Below are 17845 nucleotides of genomic sequence, written 5' to 3' on the forward strand. Positions count from 1 at the left end.
CCAACAGGTAAAACGGGTACCAACAGGTGAACACGGGTTGTCACAACCCTGTCATATTAAAGTAATTGGTTCTAAAAATGAAATCAAAGAAATATAAACAAACAGAAGGAAGAGGAGAGATGCAAGAAGAACAGGGAGCCGCTAGATCAAAGCTTTAGTTTAGCCGTTTACAGCCCTCACACTTTAGTGTTCTAGTAGTTAGAATAGTGGCTGCTGGAACTGGCCTGTAGTTTTCAATCTGTCAATAACAGGTACTAGCAGGTAGTAACAGGGGCCAGAACCCGGGGACCAGAACCAGGGGGCCAGAACCAGGGGCCAGAACCAGGGGGCCAGAGCCAGGGGGCCAGAGCCAGGGGACCAGAGCCAGGGCTTCAGAACCAGGGGACCAGAGCCAGGGGCCAGAACCAGGGGACCAGAGCCAGGGCTTCAGAACCAGGGGACCAGAGCCAGGGGCCAGAACCAGGGGGCCAGAACCAGCGGTCAGAGCCAGGGGACCAGAACCAGGGGGGCAGAATCAGGGGCCAGAACCAGGGGGGCAGAATCAGGGGCCAGAACCAGGGGACCAGAGCCAGGGCTTCAGAACCAGGGGACCAGAGCCAGGGGCCAGAACCAGGGGGCCAGAACCAGCGGTCAGAGCCAGGGGACCAGAACCAGGGGGGCAGAATCAGGGGCCAGAACCAGGGGACCAGAACCAGGGGGCCAGAATCAGGGGCCATAACCAGGGGACCAGAGCCAGGGGACCAGAACCAGGGGCCAGAGCCAGGTGGCCAAAAGCTGCTGTTTCCCAGTGTTTGTCTCCCCCTGCTGGTCGCTGTCTGCAGCTGCAGGTTCGATTCACCAACAGGAACTGATGTTTTTACTGAGTGGGCAGGATCAGGGTGGAAAGGAACACCCCACCAGAACAGCATCAGAACCAGAACCAGGTTCTGAATGTCTCCCATCAGAACCAAAATCAGACCCATTGTGTCTGACAGCTCAGGATAAGCAGAACCAGAACAGCAGTCAGCTTTATAAACTCTCACTGCAAATCCCACAATGCCCTGCAGCGAGCCCCCCTCCCCCAGCCCGGTAGGGTCAGCGTTTGATGCTGGGAGGGGGGGTTAATCTGTGAGGGGAGGGCGGAGCCTGATGAGTCTGAGTGAAAACCAATAATCCAGCAAACAGCAGCAGCTCAGACAGACAGAACTGGACCGTCTTCATCACCAGCATCATCTTCATCATTCTGACTGCTCAACACCTGCTCAGGTAAATCACTCCCCCCCTCCCTCCCCAGCCCCACCTGTCCTGGTTCCCCCTCTGGCTGTTAATGGTGCGGACCGGTTCCTCCTGATGCTGTAAACAGGTTCCATAAGGTTCTGACCTCCTAGACGGGTCGCTGCTGTTTGCTTTAACAGAGACGATGCAGAAGTTCTGATAGATTCAGAGCAGCCTGTGGTTGGTGATGATGATGACGAGCTGATGATGAAGTCACAGAGAGGATAAACAGACCCTGTCCCAGAATGACACTGAATAACTAGTCCAATCAGAGCCGGACCGGATCATGTCTCTCCTATCCTAGCTTCTCTTCATTGGCTTCCTGTTAAATCCAGAATAGAATTTAAAATCCTCCTTCTCACATATAAAGCCTTAAATGGCCAAGCTCCATCTGATATCAGAGATCTGATTGTTCCTGATGTTCCTAACAGAGCACTTCGCTCTCAATCTGCAGGTTTACTAGTGGTTCCTAGAATTTCTAAAAGTAGAATGGGAGGCAGATCTTTTAGTTCTCAGGCTCCTCTCCTGTGGAACCAACTACCAGTTTTAGTCCGTGAGGCAGACACCCTGTCTACTTTTAAGGCTAGGCTTAAAACTTTCCTTTTTGATAAAGCTTCTAGTTAGAGTGGCTCAGGTTATCCTGATCTATCTCTATAGTTCTGCTGCTATAGGCTTAGACTGCTGGAGGACATAGGGACCCCTTTTTCATCATTCTGCTTCATTCCCTGCTGCTCTCCAGCTCTGAGTTTAAATAAACATATTTAATTCAATCCTAATGGATCTGAAGATGTTCTCTCTTTGGAAATATTGGAGTCAGGTGGAACAAGACACACAGGCTTAAAGGTTCAGACAGTCAATGAATGAATGAATGGATGGATGGATGGATGGATGGATGGATGGATGGATGATGGATGGATGGATGGATGGATGGATGGATGGATGGATGGATGGATGGATGGATGATGGATGGATGGATGGATGGATGGATGGATGGATGATGGATGGATGGATGGATGGATGGATGGATGGATGGATGGATGGATGATGGATGGATGGATGATGGATGGATGGATGGATGAATGGATGATGGATGGATGGATGGATGGATGGATGGATGATGGATGGATGGATGATGGATGGATGGATGATGGATGGATGGATGATGGATGGATGGATGATGGATGATGGATGGATGGATGATGGATGATGGATGGATGGATGATGGATGGATGGATGATGGATGGATGGATGATGGATGGATGGATGATGGATGATGGATGATGGATGGATGGATGGATGATGGATGGATGGATGATGGATGATGGATGGATGGATGATGGATGGATGGATGGATGGATGATGGATGGATGGATGATGGATGGATGGATGGATGATGGATGGATGGATGATGGATGGATGGATGGATGATGGATGGATGGATGATGGATGGATGGATGGATGGATGATGGATGGATGGATGATGGATGGATGGATGGATGATGGATGGATGGATGATGGATGGATGGATGATGGATGGATGGATGATGGATGATGGATGGATGGATGATGGATGGATGGATGGATGATGGATGGATGGATGATGGATGGATGGATGATGGATGATGGATGATGGATGGATGGATGGATGATGGATGGATGGATGATGGATGATGGATGGATGGATGATGGATGGATGGATGATGGATGGATGGATGATGGATGGATGATGGATGATGGATGGATGGATGGATGGATGGATGATGGATGGATGGATGGATGGATGGATGGATGGATGGATGGATGATGGATGGATGGATGGATGATGGATGGATGGATGATGGATGATGGATGGATGGATGGATGATGGATGGATGGATGATGGATGATGGATGGATGGATGGATGGATGGATGGATGGATGATGGATGATGGATGATGGATGGATGGATGGATGGATGGATGATGGATGATGGATGGATGGATGATGGATGATGGATGGATGGATGGATGATGGATGGATGGATGATGGATGATGGATGGATGGATGGATGATGGATGGATGGATGATGGATGGATGGATGATGGATGATGGATGGATGGATGGATGGATGGATGATGGATGATGGATGGATGGATGATGGATGGATGGATGGATGGATGATGGATGGATGGATGGATGATGGATGATGGATGATGGATGGATGATGGATGGATGGATGGATGGATGGATGATGGATGGATGATGGATGGATGGATGGATGGATGGATGGATGGATGGATGGATGGATGATGGATGGATGGATGGATGGATGATGGATGGATGGATGGATGGATGATGGATGGATGGATGGATGATGGATGGATGATGGATGATGGATGGATGGATGGATGATGGATGATGGATGGATGGATGGATGGATGGATGGATGGATGGATGGATGGATGGATGGATGGATGATGGTTGGATGATGGATGGATGATGGATGGATGGATGGATGGATGGATGGATGATGGATGGATGGATGGATGGATGGATGATGGATGGATGGATGGATGGATGGATGGATGGATGATGGATGGATGGATGATGGATGGATGGATGGATGGATGATGGATGGATGGATGATGGATGGATGATGGATGATGGATGGATGGATGGATGGATGGATGGATGGATGATGGATGGATGGATGGATGGATGGATGATGGATGGATGATGGATGGATGGATGGATGGATGATGGATGGATGATGGATGGATGATGGATGGATGGATGGATGGATGGATGATGGATGGATGATGGATGGATGGATGGATGATGGATGGATGGATGGATGGATGGATGGATGATGGATGGATGGATGGATGATGGATGATGGATGGATGATGGATGGATGGATGGATGATGGATGGATGATGGATGGATGATGGATGGATGGATGGATGGATGATGGATGGATGATGGATGGATGGATGGATGATGGATGGATGGATGGATGATGGATGATGGATGGATGGATGGAGTTCCATCCATCATGGTGAAAGCCATCAGATAGATGTAGCACCCAGCTAGCCGTTAGCCATGCTAGCATCAGGTGAGTGGGGGTGTGGCCACACCTGGCGTGTTGCTGCTGCTTCGTTCCTCACCTGTCCTCTTCTCCACCGGCTGCATGTTGCCATCTCTCCTCCTGCAGATTCAGCCTCCCTCCTGCGTCTCCGGATGCATCAGTGTAGAGAAAGAGAGCAGGTGAGGAGGCCCCAGGAGGCGTCCTTCTCCTGGTGCCTCCTCACCTGCAGCTCACCTGGATGTTCTTCATCCAGCAGAACAACTTTTTATCAGCTTCTTCCTCTGAAGCTAATCTCCACCTGATGGTCTGAACTTCCTCCTGCAGCAGCGGCTCTGGCGTTGTGGTGACCCTAGTCTAGGTTCAGCCTGGTTTAGACGCTGATGGTCTGCTTCCTGTCAGTTCATGCAGGAACCTCTGATCCTCCAAACCAACAATGGAGCCAGTAGATCAACCAGCATGTTCCAGCTGGGAGCACTGGTTTGGATGGGATGCATGCTGTCTGGGTTAGAGTGGTTCATAGGGGAGGATCAACCATCAGCTTCCCAATAGCAGAAGAAGAAGAAGAGATGTGAAGTCATATTTTCATATCTGCTCATATCTTCAGTTGTTAATTATTTTCTTCTTCTTTTGTTTAAATGGACCACTTCCTGTCTGTGAACCGACCACTTCCTGTCTGTGAAACGACCACTTCCTGTCTGTGAACCGACCACTTCCTGTCTGTGAACCGACCACTTCCTGTCTGTGAAACGACCACTTCCTGTCTGTGAAACGACCACTTCCTGTCTGTGAATGGACCCGGTGAGTACTCCTGCAACACCCGCCCCCTCTGCTGCTACATTGGTCATCAATAAATAATAATCTGATTCTTAATAATACAGTCATTACCAGATTATAAATAATCTGGTTATTAATCAGATTATAGATAATCTGGTTAATAATCAGATTATTTATAATCCGGTCATTAATAATCTGGTTATTAATTAGATTATAAATAATCTGGTTATTAATAATCTGGTTATTAATAATCTGGTTAATAATCAGATTATAAATATTCAGGTAATTAATAATCTGGTTATTAATCAGATTATTTATAATCTGGTTATTAATAATCTGGTTATTAATTAGATTATAAATAATCTGGTTATTAATAATCTGGTTAATAATCAGATTATTTATAATCTGGTTATTAATAATCTGGTTATTAATTAGATTATAAATAATCTGGTTATTAATCAGATTATTTATAATCTGGTCATTAATAATCTGGTTATTAATAATCTGGTTAATAATCAGATTATTTATAATCTGGTTATTAATAATCTGGTTATTAATTAGATTATAAATAATCTGGTTATTAATCAGATTATTTATAATCTGGTCATTAATAATCTGGTTATTAATAATCTGGTTAATAATCAGATTATTTATAATCTGGTTATTAATAATCTGGTTATTAATTAGATTATAAATAATCTGGTTATTAATCAGATTATTTATAATCTGGTCATTAATAATCTGGTTATTAATAATCTGGTTAATAATCAGATTATTTATAATCCGGTTATTAATAATCTGGTTATTAATTAGATTATAAATAATCTGGTTATTAATTAGATTATAAATAATCTGGTTATTAATAATCCGGTCATTAATAATCTGGTTATTAATTAGATTATAAATATTCTGGTTATTAATAATTCGGTCATTAATAATATGGTTATTAATCAGATTATTTATAATCTGGTCATTAATCAGATTATTTATAATCTGGTCATTAAAAATCTGGTTATTAATAATATGGTTAATAATCAGATTATAAATATTCAGGTAATTAATAATCTGGTTATTAATCAGATTATTTATAATCTGGTCATTATTAATCTGGTTATTAATAATTTGGTTAATAATCAGATTATTAATAATCTGGTTATTAATAATCCGGTTATTAATAATCTGGTCATTCATGCCTCCTCTGTTCTGAGCTCATCTCTTTACTGCTGATGAGTCCAGATTCAGGTTCATCCCCAAAATGAGAATTTGCAGAAAAATTTCAATCAAATAGAGAAATATAATTTTTTTTAACTCTTTCTAAGTGAAACCCATCTAGCATGTAGATCATCACACATAGAGTGAACTGTTAAAGCCTTTATCTAATCCCTCAGAACATCAGGAAACTCTAATCTTATCAGCAGGTTGTTTTCTCTGAGCGTCTCTGGGAGCGCCGCCTCACTGAAAGGAAGCAGCTTTTCCTTCCACTAAACTTTCCTGGTTGTCTCTCTCCAGAACAACCAGCTCCTGTCTCCCAGTGACCCAGACTGAGGCGGAAGGAGCAGGATTTGACCGGAAGTAAAGCTTTAATCTGAGATGAGGGACAAAAATATAAAACTTTTGTCTAATATTTATTGTTTAGAGCTGTACGGTCTTCAGCCTGGCGTGCGTCATGACGTCACAGTGTGTCGTAGTAGGTAATGACGTAAAAAGGAGAGTGCAGTCGGTGACCGGGCGGAAAGAGGGCGAGCGTCCTGCACGAGGACAGGTAAGCCTCCGCTTTGATGTAGAGCATGTGGTCCGGATCCAGGCCGGATCCGGACCGGAGGAGCTGAGCCGGTTCCGATCCATCAGACAGAACCTGCGGCTGCTGCACGGTCCCGATCCCGCTGCAGCTGGCTGCGCGTGTCCGTGTCCTGCTGCAGGACCCCACACGTGCGCGCGCGCACATCGGGACACTCCCGATCAGGAGCCGCGGGGTCGGTGCTCCTCCGCCGGGTCGGTGCTCCTCCTGGGACGGAACCGGTTCCGTTCATCAGTCCGTGCTCCGGTTCTGCTGCGGCTCGGAGCCTAGATGATGAGTCAGCAGATTCAGATGAAGAGCATCCGCATCTTCATCAGGTCCCCCTGAACAAAGCAGTGCTGCTGAGGATGAGGAGGAGGATGAGGAGGAGGATGATGATGATGATGATGATGATGATGATGATGATGATGATGATGATGAGGAGGAGGATGATGATGATGATGATGATGATGATGATGATGATGATGATGATGATGATGATGATGGGAGTTTCCTGCTGCTTTGCTTCATCTGGAGAATAAACTAAGATGAGAGGAACCTTCATTAAGACAGAAAATATTCTCATAGAATATAATAGAAATATTCAGAGATGTTGAGAACATGAGAGAACAGTTCCTGTTCTGGTCTGGTTTCTGTCCCCAGATCTTGGATCATAGAAGTTGTGGCCTGAATGAAGCCTTCTGGTTGGAGAAAAATAAATAGTTCTGCTGCTATAGGCTTAGACTGCTGGAGGACATAGGGACCCCTTTTTCATCATTCTGCTTCATTCTATCTCTATTCTCCCACTCTGCAGAATCTGTTAGTTCAATCTCTAACGTTCTGCTCTCTCTGCTTTTTCTCATAGTAGCTTCATCTGGTCTGTTCCTGTTTGGCTGTGACTCCATCCTGGAGAGAAATATCAGCTGTGCTGCTGCCATCAACACCTTTGTTTCTAGATGTTGGAGCTTGGCCTGTTTTCCAGTGTAGTCCTGTTTCTCTGACTGTGACTAACTGGATGTGCTCTCTTCATCCTCTGACATGGGAGCTGGCTCGGAGCTCGTCTGCCTGGCTGTGTGTTTCCTGGACGGGGCCGCCTGTGGAGCTGGTTGACAGTTGCCTTTTGTATCTATGCTTCTTTTTCTATGTCTGCTTCTGTCTCCTTGAACCCCAGTGGGCCTCAGCAGATGGCCGCTCACACTGAGCCTGGTTCTGCTGGAGGTTTCTTCCTGTTCAAAGGGAGTTTTTCCTCTCCACTGTCGCTACAAGCATGCTTAGTGTGAGGGATTGCTGAAGAGTCAATGAGTCGATGCAATCAGCTGGTTTTCCTTAGATAGAAAACTTTGAATCAATCTGACTGGATGATCTGGTGAACTGGAAAGTGACCTGAGATGACATGATGGGAATTGGAGCTATAGAAATAAACTGAATAGAATTGAATTTAATTCAATATTTAGCTAGCCTGGTGCTAGCTAAATATTCAGTTTGTTAAATAAATGTTTAATTTGGAGCTAAATAGTAAGAAATAAAAAAGTAAGATTTTTATAAATTAATGAATTACAGAGTGAAAAAAGGACTTAAAATAAACCCCTCAGAGCGCCCCCACCCTTAGAGCGCCCCCACCCTTAGAGCGCCCCCACCCTTAGAGCGCCCCCACCCTTGCATTGCCTCCACCCTTAGAGCGCCCCCACCCTTAGAGCGCCCCCACCCTTAGAGCGCCCCCACCCTTGCATTGCCTCCACCCTTAGAGCGCCCCCCACCCTTAGAGCGCCCCCACCCTTAGGGCACCCCCACCCTTAGAGCGCCCCCACCCCCACCCTTAGAGCGCCCCCACCCTTAGAGCGCCCCCACCCTTAGAGCGCCCCCACCCTTAGGGCACCCCACCCTTAGAGCGCCCCCACCCTTAGAGCGCCCCCACCCTTAGAGCGCCCCCACCCCCACCCTTAGGGCACCCCCACCCTTAGAGCGCCCCCACCCCCACCCTTAGAGCGCCCCCACCCTTAGAGCGCCCCCACCCTTAGAGCGCCCCCACCCTTAGGGCACCCCACCCTTAGATCGCCCCCACCCCCACCCTTAGAGCGCCCCCACCCCCACCCTTAGAGCGCCCCCACCCTTAGAGCGCCCCCACCCTTAGGGCACCCCACCCTTAGATCGCCCCCACCCTTAGAGCGCCCCCACCCTTAGGGCACCCCACCCTTAGAGCGCCCCCACCCTTGCATTGCCTCCACCCTTAGGGCGCCTCCACCCTTAGAGCGCCCCCACCCTTAGAGCGCCCCCACCCTTGCATTGCCTCCACCCTTAGAGCGCCCCCACCCTTAGAGCGCCCCCACCCTTAGGGCACCCCCACCCTTAGAGCGCCCCCACCCTTAGAGCGCCCCCACCCTTAGAGCGCCCCCACCCCCACCCTTAGAGCGCCCCCACCCTTAGAGCGCCCCCACCCTTAGAGCGCCCCCACCCTTAGGGCACCCCCACCCTTAGAGCGCCCCCACCCTTAGAGCGCCCCCACCCTTAGAGCGCCCCCACCCCCACCCTTAGAGCGCCCCCACCCTTAGAGCGCCCCCACGCTTAGGGCACCCCCACCCTTAGAGCGCCCCCACCCTTAGAGCGCCCCCACCCCCACCCTTAGAGCGCCCCCACCCTTAGAGCGCCCCCACCCTTAGAGCGCCCCCACCCTTAGGGCACCCCCACCCTTAGAGCGCCCCCACCCTTAGAGCGCCCCCACCCTTAGAGCGCCCCCACCCCCACCCTTAGAGCGCCCCCACCCTTAGAGCGCCCCCACCCTTAGAGCGCCCCCACGCTTAGGGCACCCCACCCTTAGATCGCCCCCACCCTTAAAGCCCCCCCACCCTTAGGGCGCCCCCACCAGGTTTAATCCCTCAGTGACAGCCTTGAGTTCTTCCTGCAGCTTCCAGACGTCCTTCATCCAGATGTTCTGCAGAACCTGGAGAACATTCAGTCATCTATAATACGTCTCTGTAGGATCAAGCCTCCTTTATTTTGAAATGCATTTTTACTTCCTGTTTGGCTCCTTTGGTCTTCAGAGGTTGACATGTTCCTCAGTCGTCCCTCAGAAATATCCTGGATATTCATTTCTGCTGGATGACAGAGGAATTAATCCTGGAGCGGATCGGCTTTGATTAGAAACAGGAAGCAAAGCTCCCAGATGGCCGCGTCTGTTTGAAGCAAGGCTTAGCGTCTTTCTCTGAGGCCAGAAGATCCCAACCATTGGGTTCATTACATCAGTTCTTCTTCTTCACTGTTTGCTTTGTTTCAGAACCAAATAAAAATGGAGCAGGGAGTAGCTAGGGGGCGCTGTTTGGAAAGATCAGCAGTCAAACATTAGGAGTAAAAATTATGGTTATTTAGCGCATTCTTTTTTCACTCATTTACTTTTACAAAAATCTTACTTTGTTGAATAAATATTTAGCTACAAATTAAATATTTATTTAACAAACTGAATATTTAGCTAGCACTAGGCTAGCTAAATAGTTAGCTAGTCTGGGTAATATTATTTCTATAGCTCCAATTCACATCATGTCATCTCAGGTCACTTTATAGATCCAGATCAACCAGATCATCCAGTCAGATTGATTCAAAGTTTTCTATCTAAGGAAAACCAGCTGATTGCATCGACTCATTGACTCTTCAGCAATCCCTCACACTAAGCATGCTTGTAGCGACAGTGGAGAGGAAAAACTCCCTTTGAACAGGAAGAAACCTCCAGCAGAACCAGGCTCAGTGTGAGCGGCCATCTGCTGAGGCCGACTGGGGTTCAAGGAGACAGAAGCAGACATAGAAAAAGAAGCATAGATACAAAAGGCAACTGTCAACCAGCTCCACAGGCGGCCCCGTCCAGGAAACACACAGCCAGGCAGACGAGCTCCGAGCCAGCTCCCATGTCAGAGGATGAACTGGATCTAACATCCAAGTTGAAGGCTTAGATGAAGACAAGGCCAGAGTAGGTGGGGACATGTCCACACCAGTCCTTCAGAAAGTTCCAGCTGTGGCAGAATGAACGTGGCCTTCATGCCCAGTGATGAGTGAATAAACCAACCAATGAGAGATGGTGGATGATCCTCCCACCACATCGTGTTAGTATTTGTTTTCTTGCTTTATATTATTTTACAGTTTATGTTTAAGTTGGTTATTTCTTTTAGACGGGTACTTTCTAATGGGCGAACACTTTGGTTAATGTCTGTCTGAATGGTTTATTTAGTTGCTCTTTTGTTTGCTGCTGATGCAAACCAGCTGCAGGAGGAGACCTGGAGCGTACCATTTGCTTTTTGAAAGACTGACGGGGGAGGCTTGTTTCAAGTTGTTTTTTATTAGATCATTTTGTGACTTAAATAATCACTTATTATTGTTTCTGCTAAATAAAAGTTAGTTTTGCTTTATTTGTTTCATAGAATGGTTCATTTTGTGTTTATTGGTTCTCTTGTTATGTTGTGTCTCCCTCTTGTGGTAGACTTGGGTTACTCCATCCCTTTTTAAGCAGCCGTTAGTTATTTGTTTGCAGGTCAGTTTTTTGTTTGAGTTGGTTCCTCAGTTGACCTCAGTTAAGTTGGGCCCAGATTCATGTTATTTATTATTTAAGTTATTCTGTTTTGCTTTCGCGCCTTTCTTAAAAGATTTTGACACGATTAAATGAAAGCACTTTTTCAAATGTTGAACACCTTTTGTCCTTATTTAATCAAACGGAACCAGATGCTGCTTTGCTTCGGCAGCTTTACAGCCTTTCATTCCGGAACCTTCCTCCCAGAATCTCCTCATCATCCTCCACCAAATCAGATTACATCAGATTGTCTCTGTCTGTAATCCCTCTCTCTGTGGTTGCCGTGGTAACTGTTCACCTGACAGCTGGAAGGGGTCAGCAGCTGGTAACCATGGTGCTAGGAGTGATGACACGGTGGTTAGAGAGGAGTGGATTTTCCTGGTGTTCTGCTTCGGTTCCGGTCCGGTTTCTGCTGTGGTTCTGATCATCGACTCGCAGTTTCAGATTCTGCTGCGCAGACGTTCCTCCATCAAACAACTAAACATCCTGTTTTTCTTTTAAACTCTGAAATCCCTACAGTTAAACTGTGACATCACTGTCTCACAGGTGAATCACCATGACAGCAGAGCCAGGTGAAGCCCCGCCCCTTGAGGCAGAGTCTTTCCCTGAAGCTGCCGCCCACTCCACGCCAAAACAGGTGACAACTCTCAAACACCTAATGACCTTTGAACTCTAGCAGCGGTGAATTGTGACATCATTTCCTGTGTCCTCAGGGAGGGGAGCTAGCTCGGAGCTCATTGGCTGAGGACTCGAGCAGTCACCTGTCTTCGAACAGTCGCATCGCTCGCTCTCCGGCCAGAAACGTGCTGAGCTTTAGGACCATGCAGACCAAGGTGACCCTGCTGGATGGGACGCTGTTCACCTGCGTGGTGGAGGTGAGACAAGAAAGGGGTGGAGCTTATAGAGAGAAGATGTTCAGTAGTGTCATGGCGACGGCACGCGGGCTTAGATTGGAGGGAACTGGACTCTCGTTTTGACCCCGATCCAGGAGTCTTTAGGCTCCTCTGAAGAGCAAAGTGTTTGGGTTTTGGACAGAGAGGGCAGATGTTTTGAAAGAGGAATAAAGAAGCCATCTTTGTGAAAAGAGAAAAGCCACCAAGGAGCAGAGGAGGAGGATTGAGGTTCCAGCCTCCAAGCCTGGAACTCATTCCAAAGAAGTTATATAAGCTGTTCCATTAAGATTCAAAGGACCAATCACAGAGCCCCGACACAATAAAAGGCTTCAACAATGCAGTAGAATAAAGGGGATCTGGTTAGCATCTGACCGCTGTAGCTAACGGATATGCTTCATGCTAGTGACGTTACGCTACATGATTGGCTGAATGTTGCCACATGACGTAAAACATAGTGGTTGCCCAGAAAACGATAATAACATCACGCAGCGTCTGTGTGCCGAGTCGGGAGCATCTGTAGCGTTAGCGTGTCTAATGACCAATAAAGTTTTACCTTATCGATGACAAAACTGAAAAAAATCTGTTTCTGGTGAACAAAGTAACTGTTAGACCGTGATATAAAGAGCTGGGTAGCGCTGTGGCTAGCTGTAGCTAACAGGATAGCCTATTTTAGCTCGCTTAGCTAGCCATATTAAGCTACACTGCTTTTGAATTTGTGTCAACAACAACCGTTTGTTTTCTACAAGTAGAATTTTATTTCTGTAAAATCTCCATGAAAGTCATTTTTAGATGTTCTATTCGTCCTCCTCTGCCCTCGGATCTTAATAAAAATAATAAAAATAAGCTGAGACTGTCATAAACGGGACCGATGGACCCAGTATTCAAGGTGAATCAGAGAATGGGACGATTCAAACCGTTTAATGACAGAAAATAAAACGCACGCTGCTGAGGATAATCGGACCGCAGCAGCTGCAGGGGGCGGGGCATAAACCATCGCTGGCACTCTGGATGTGAGACAAACACAGGTAAGTGACCACCATCACCTGACAGGAGAGGATTATCACTTACCTGGTTTCACAGTTCAGTCCATCCTCCTTTAAAGAGGCGCAGGAAGCCGATCCAGGTCAAGGGAAACCAGATCAAGCAGGAACAGTTCAGGAATCCAGGAGATCTCAGTTTGAGGTTCTGATCCAAGCAGGAACCGAGGGATCCAGGCTTCCAGGAATCCTCAGAGCGTTTAGGCAGGTTCAGATGCAGACGGGTCCAGAGGCGTGGCCAGACAGACACGCACAGATGAAGACAGGCAGGCTCAGTGGTAGAGAGGAACAGAGACAAGACGTGGTTCCAGGATAAATACCGAACTTTAAACTGGTCTTCACCTTGGAGCCAGGCTTACAGGCTTACAGGCGCAGTACAGTTTGTGCGAGTGGAGTTGCCATATGGTGACGTCATAAGAAGGGGCGGGGCCACAAGCAGATCTGATACCTACAGCGGGAGTGTGGACCTCCAGCAGGAGGACAGACCTCCATGCTGCTGAAATGCATCAGCGCTCCAACTAGAGTTTGCTCTGCTTGAGACGACGGAATATAGACTTCTAGATCGGTTGTAGTCTCCTAGATCGTTATAGACTTCTGGATTGGTTGTAGACTCCTGGATCAGTTGTAGACTCTGTATCAGTTGTAGACTTTGTATCAGTTGTGGACTCTGGATCAGTTGTAGACTCTGTATCAGTTGTAGACTTTGTATCAGTTGTGGACTCTGGATCAGTTGTAGACTCCTGGATCGGTTGTAGACTCCCGGCTCGGTTGTGGACTCCCGGATCGATTGTGGACTCCTGGATCGGTTGTAGACTTTGTATCTGTTAAAGTGAGAAGGATTTGTCCCCTTCAAAGTAAAGGCTGTAACGCCCCGGGGCCTCCTCACACGGTTCTTTTCCTGGGAGCAAGTTATTTACTACTCTTAACTCAAACTCGTTAAAACCATATAAAAAAGGACTATAAAAACAGGAGTAAAAAAGTAACAGAGTTTATTCTAGATCAGGTCGTTACAGGACAGAGAAAAATGCTTCGAGCTATGCACAGCTGTGGTCTCAAAAATCACGTCCGCAAGCGTCCGGCAAAGTTTGAGCCCCGATGAAGGTCATCACCTGCTTCTTATACCTTGTGAGTCTATGTGTTGCATCATGTGGATGCTTAGCTGTCCGTATCAGAAACTGACACGCCATCCATGTCTTGAACTCCATGCAGGTTGCCTCTCTGTCTCAGGGTTACAGATACAGCAGCTCTCCTATCAGACCGGCTCCAAGATGTGCCCATATCCTTTGTACTCTTAGAGACACAAAGGCTGTCTTGATTAGATGACCTCCGTACACACCGTGATATCCACAATGTGAAGGAAGGCCTTCTGCTCTGTCTAATCTGACAAACAAATTAACAGTGCACATGATGTATAAATAATAAACCCTAACAACTCCCCCTGATAAGTTACCGTTTTTACAGGTAACTTAAAAAACACAGGAAGCGGCACATCTTCGAAGGACCGGGTGACCCAGAGAGCATCTATAATTAGTCAAGTATCATTAATTAGGAATCAAAAGTAATCACAATCAAAGCTTCACAGACCAAATGTTCTCACTCAAGACCACAGTTTCAGCATTTAACTACAATTTGGGTGTCATCTAATTAAAGGAAAGCTGTTTTAGTTTCCTATGCGCACATTATTTTAAGTTACCTTAGAGTAGATAACCTAAGCCTATAAATCTAATAAGGCCAAATTCATCTACTCTCACTCCCACCGGGAGGCCTCCTAAATGTGACCGCTCCTCATGGATAAACCATCTATTCAACTTTACCAATCATTCAGTCACAGTAGGGGACGTCACAGGACAGGTTGGGCCGTTCTCCACCGGAAAACGCTACCCTCTCTAAAAGGTAGTAAAAACCGGGGTGACCCCGGGGAAATCCCACTCTCGGCCAATCTGAGCAAGTAAAACCCTGTTTTGAATCTGATAATTATCATTACCAACTACTTAAAGAACCTGTAAGGTTCAGAGTCTTCCTACATCAAAGAAAAAGTGGCATAAAACGTGATCTTGGTGGGTCTGGAGCAAAATGTCTCCATGATTTTCATCAAAACAAAATCAAAATAAATCAAAACATATACATCACAATTAGGTTAAATCAAGAATTATCCTGGTCCGAGTTAAAAACAAATGATGAATATCACTGATGATGATGGATTCTTTCAGTGTCTCTATCACTCATCAATCTAATTAATCAATCAGAGTCTCGTATGGCCTCCTCCACAGCTCCTTTGTTCGCCATGCAGTCCAATGGCGGATAGATGCTGAATCCATGTGGTGGTTCTCATGGACTGTTCTCATCACAGTTCATCAACCCTTTCCTCCGGGAACCCTTCGACACACAGAGAGTGCAGTCAGTGTTCTTATCACGATAAACAATGTCTTCAATGAGCAATTCCTTATTCACTCAAAATCTAAGTGCAGTCACAACCAGATATTCTTATCCACAATTACTTTCCCTTTATCCCTTAAATCACCATTAAACTGACTACATTTCAATTAATTATCCATGGACTCTGTGTTTTTTCAGCAGATTATTTCAGTGTCTATTCAAAAAACAAAAAATAAAAATAAATAAAAAAGAAATCCCCAAAAACATTAAACATTTAACATAACCTACCTTTCAATGCCTGGCAGTTGAAAGTTATTTATACCAGTATGTATTCAGCCTGAACATCCTATGGATGTTTCAGCTCATCATTTTTGTTCATATAAGCTCAAAATCACTGCAACTAATATAATCTAATTCAAGGAACCTGTAAATATTTAGAAAACATTCAACCCTTTTTTACACATTGTAACACTCAATTCATGGATTAAATAAATGAATTTTAAAACCATTTCTACATCATAGCATATTAAGTTTTAGTTTCGTCTAAACTTGTAACTGCATTTTAGTTTACTGCTACACCCTCCCCAGAAAATTATTAGAAGTTCTTTAATCTCTAAGGAAAAAACCCAGCTTGGCGCAGATTCCCCCTATTAAAAACTCCCCCATCAGACCTTGTATCCGTGAATGTTAGTGTATGAAAGAAAACCTCATTCCCATGTGGACCCTTGTGTGTTCTTCCAGTCGTTAACCGTGTGTGGGCGTGTTGTTACGTGACAGTATGTGTGTGTGTCTATGTGAGTGGATCTATACGTGGGAAACTGGTCAGGAGCCATCCCGCTACTGGTTTGGAAGAAAAAGTGTTTCTTGGAGCAGTGATCCTCTCCAACATGCAAAAAAGTTCGATGTTCGGACAAGTCCATCAGGTTTCCCTCTGTTACCACAGCAGCTTTGAACCATAAGAGTCTTGGGGCCATGTGTCCCCACACCCCCTGAAGGATAAGTCTTTACCTGAGTCATCAGCAGTATCACATAGAGGTAGAAGGAAACAGAGCGTCAGAGGTGTTCCTCCCTTCAAGAGGAAATGTCATATTGAAATGTTCATCTGCTCAGAGCACAGGATTGTACTCTGACTTGCTGCTGCGTTCCCAAAACTCAGCAGTACACAGTTCCTGAAGGTGTTGAATTCGACTGCACCCCCTCTATGCAAAGTGTCCAGCTATAGTCCATTTAAAATATTCTCCAAAAAGCAGTGCTCCGATGAGAAAAAACAAACAAAACAAAAACAAAGAACAAAGAACAAAATAAAAACAAGAAAAAAGAAAATCTGTTCCAACATCCCCAGAACCAGTCAATAGTTGTCATATCTGGACCCCTGACCAGATCCAAAAATGTGCAGGAAACATAATCTCCTCTTATATGTGTTATCTCAAATAAACTAAACACTAAAGTGTGCATCCCCTCTAAAGTATTAATTGCAGCTCTAGTGAAGTAAAGTCAGGTGTTCTTATTGCTTCATGCATTAAAAGTATGGTTACCCATCCCCCAAATTGTATATAGCCCCTCAAATGCTATTTATAACTCTGCTCGCAGTAAAAAAACAAAACAAACAAAAAACAAATAAAATTAATCAAAACAAATAAAATAAAATAAAAAGATAAAATAAATGGTGAAGTTTTAGTCCCTGGGCCTGATATTGAATTGCCATAATCTCGTTAACACTATAAGTCTTCATCGTTATTGCTTATATTGAAAGAAACCATCATTTGCTTTAAAAAACTTTTTTGTTTCCAAAAATGTTATAATTTCCCCAAAAATTCCCTTCTTTTTGAGTTTACTTTACCTTTTCCCAAAAATTTTAAAGTTTCAACTTGTTCCCCTTTAAAAATTATTTTGCTAATTAACAAACCTGCCCAAAATTTTTTATAAAAAACCCCCCATTCTAATTTACCCAAAATAGTAAAAAAACCCCTCTAAACCCCCTTTTTTTTTTTCCCCTCTATGTAAGTTCTCCACCCCCTGTTTGATAAAAAGAAATTTTCCCAGCCCTTTTAAAAAATCTGCCCGGTAAATTTACCCCCTAAAAATTTATTTTTCCATTTTTTTTGCCATCGCTTCTGA

General features: G+C 45.4%; 1 protein-coding gene across 8 annotated transcripts in view; it reads left to right on the forward strand.

The window, feature by feature from the left end:
• The first annotated feature begins 1140 nt into the window (after positions 1-1140).
• The window catches only part of LOC119775373 (protein 4.1-like), a 47945-nt gene continuing 31240 nt past the window's right edge, over positions 1141-17845 (forward strand). For 6 of the 8 annotated variants that reach the window (XM_038273333.1, XM_038273338.1, XM_038273335.1 and 3 more), the window contains exons 1-3: positions 6714-6857; positions 11968-12058; positions 12135-12296. In XM_038273333.1, the coding sequence (XP_038129261.1) occupies positions 11978-12058; positions 12135-12296 (243 nt within the window). In that variant the 5' untranslated portion in view covers positions 6714-6857; positions 11968-11977. Of the gene's footprint in view, positions 1246-6712; positions 6858-11967; positions 12059-12134; positions 12297-17845 lie in introns of those variants that run through there. The other 2 variants (XM_038273340.1, XM_038273337.1) reach the window with 2 other exon arrangements.

This window comes from Cyprinodon tularosa, unplaced genomic scaffold, assembly GCF_016077235.1.
Source record: "Cyprinodon tularosa strain WSP-4 unplaced genomic scaffold, ASM1607723v1 ctg869, whole genome shotgun sequence".
Classification (NCBI taxonomy): Eukaryota; Metazoa; Chordata; class Actinopteri; order Cyprinodontiformes; family Cyprinodontidae; genus Cyprinodon; species Cyprinodon tularosa.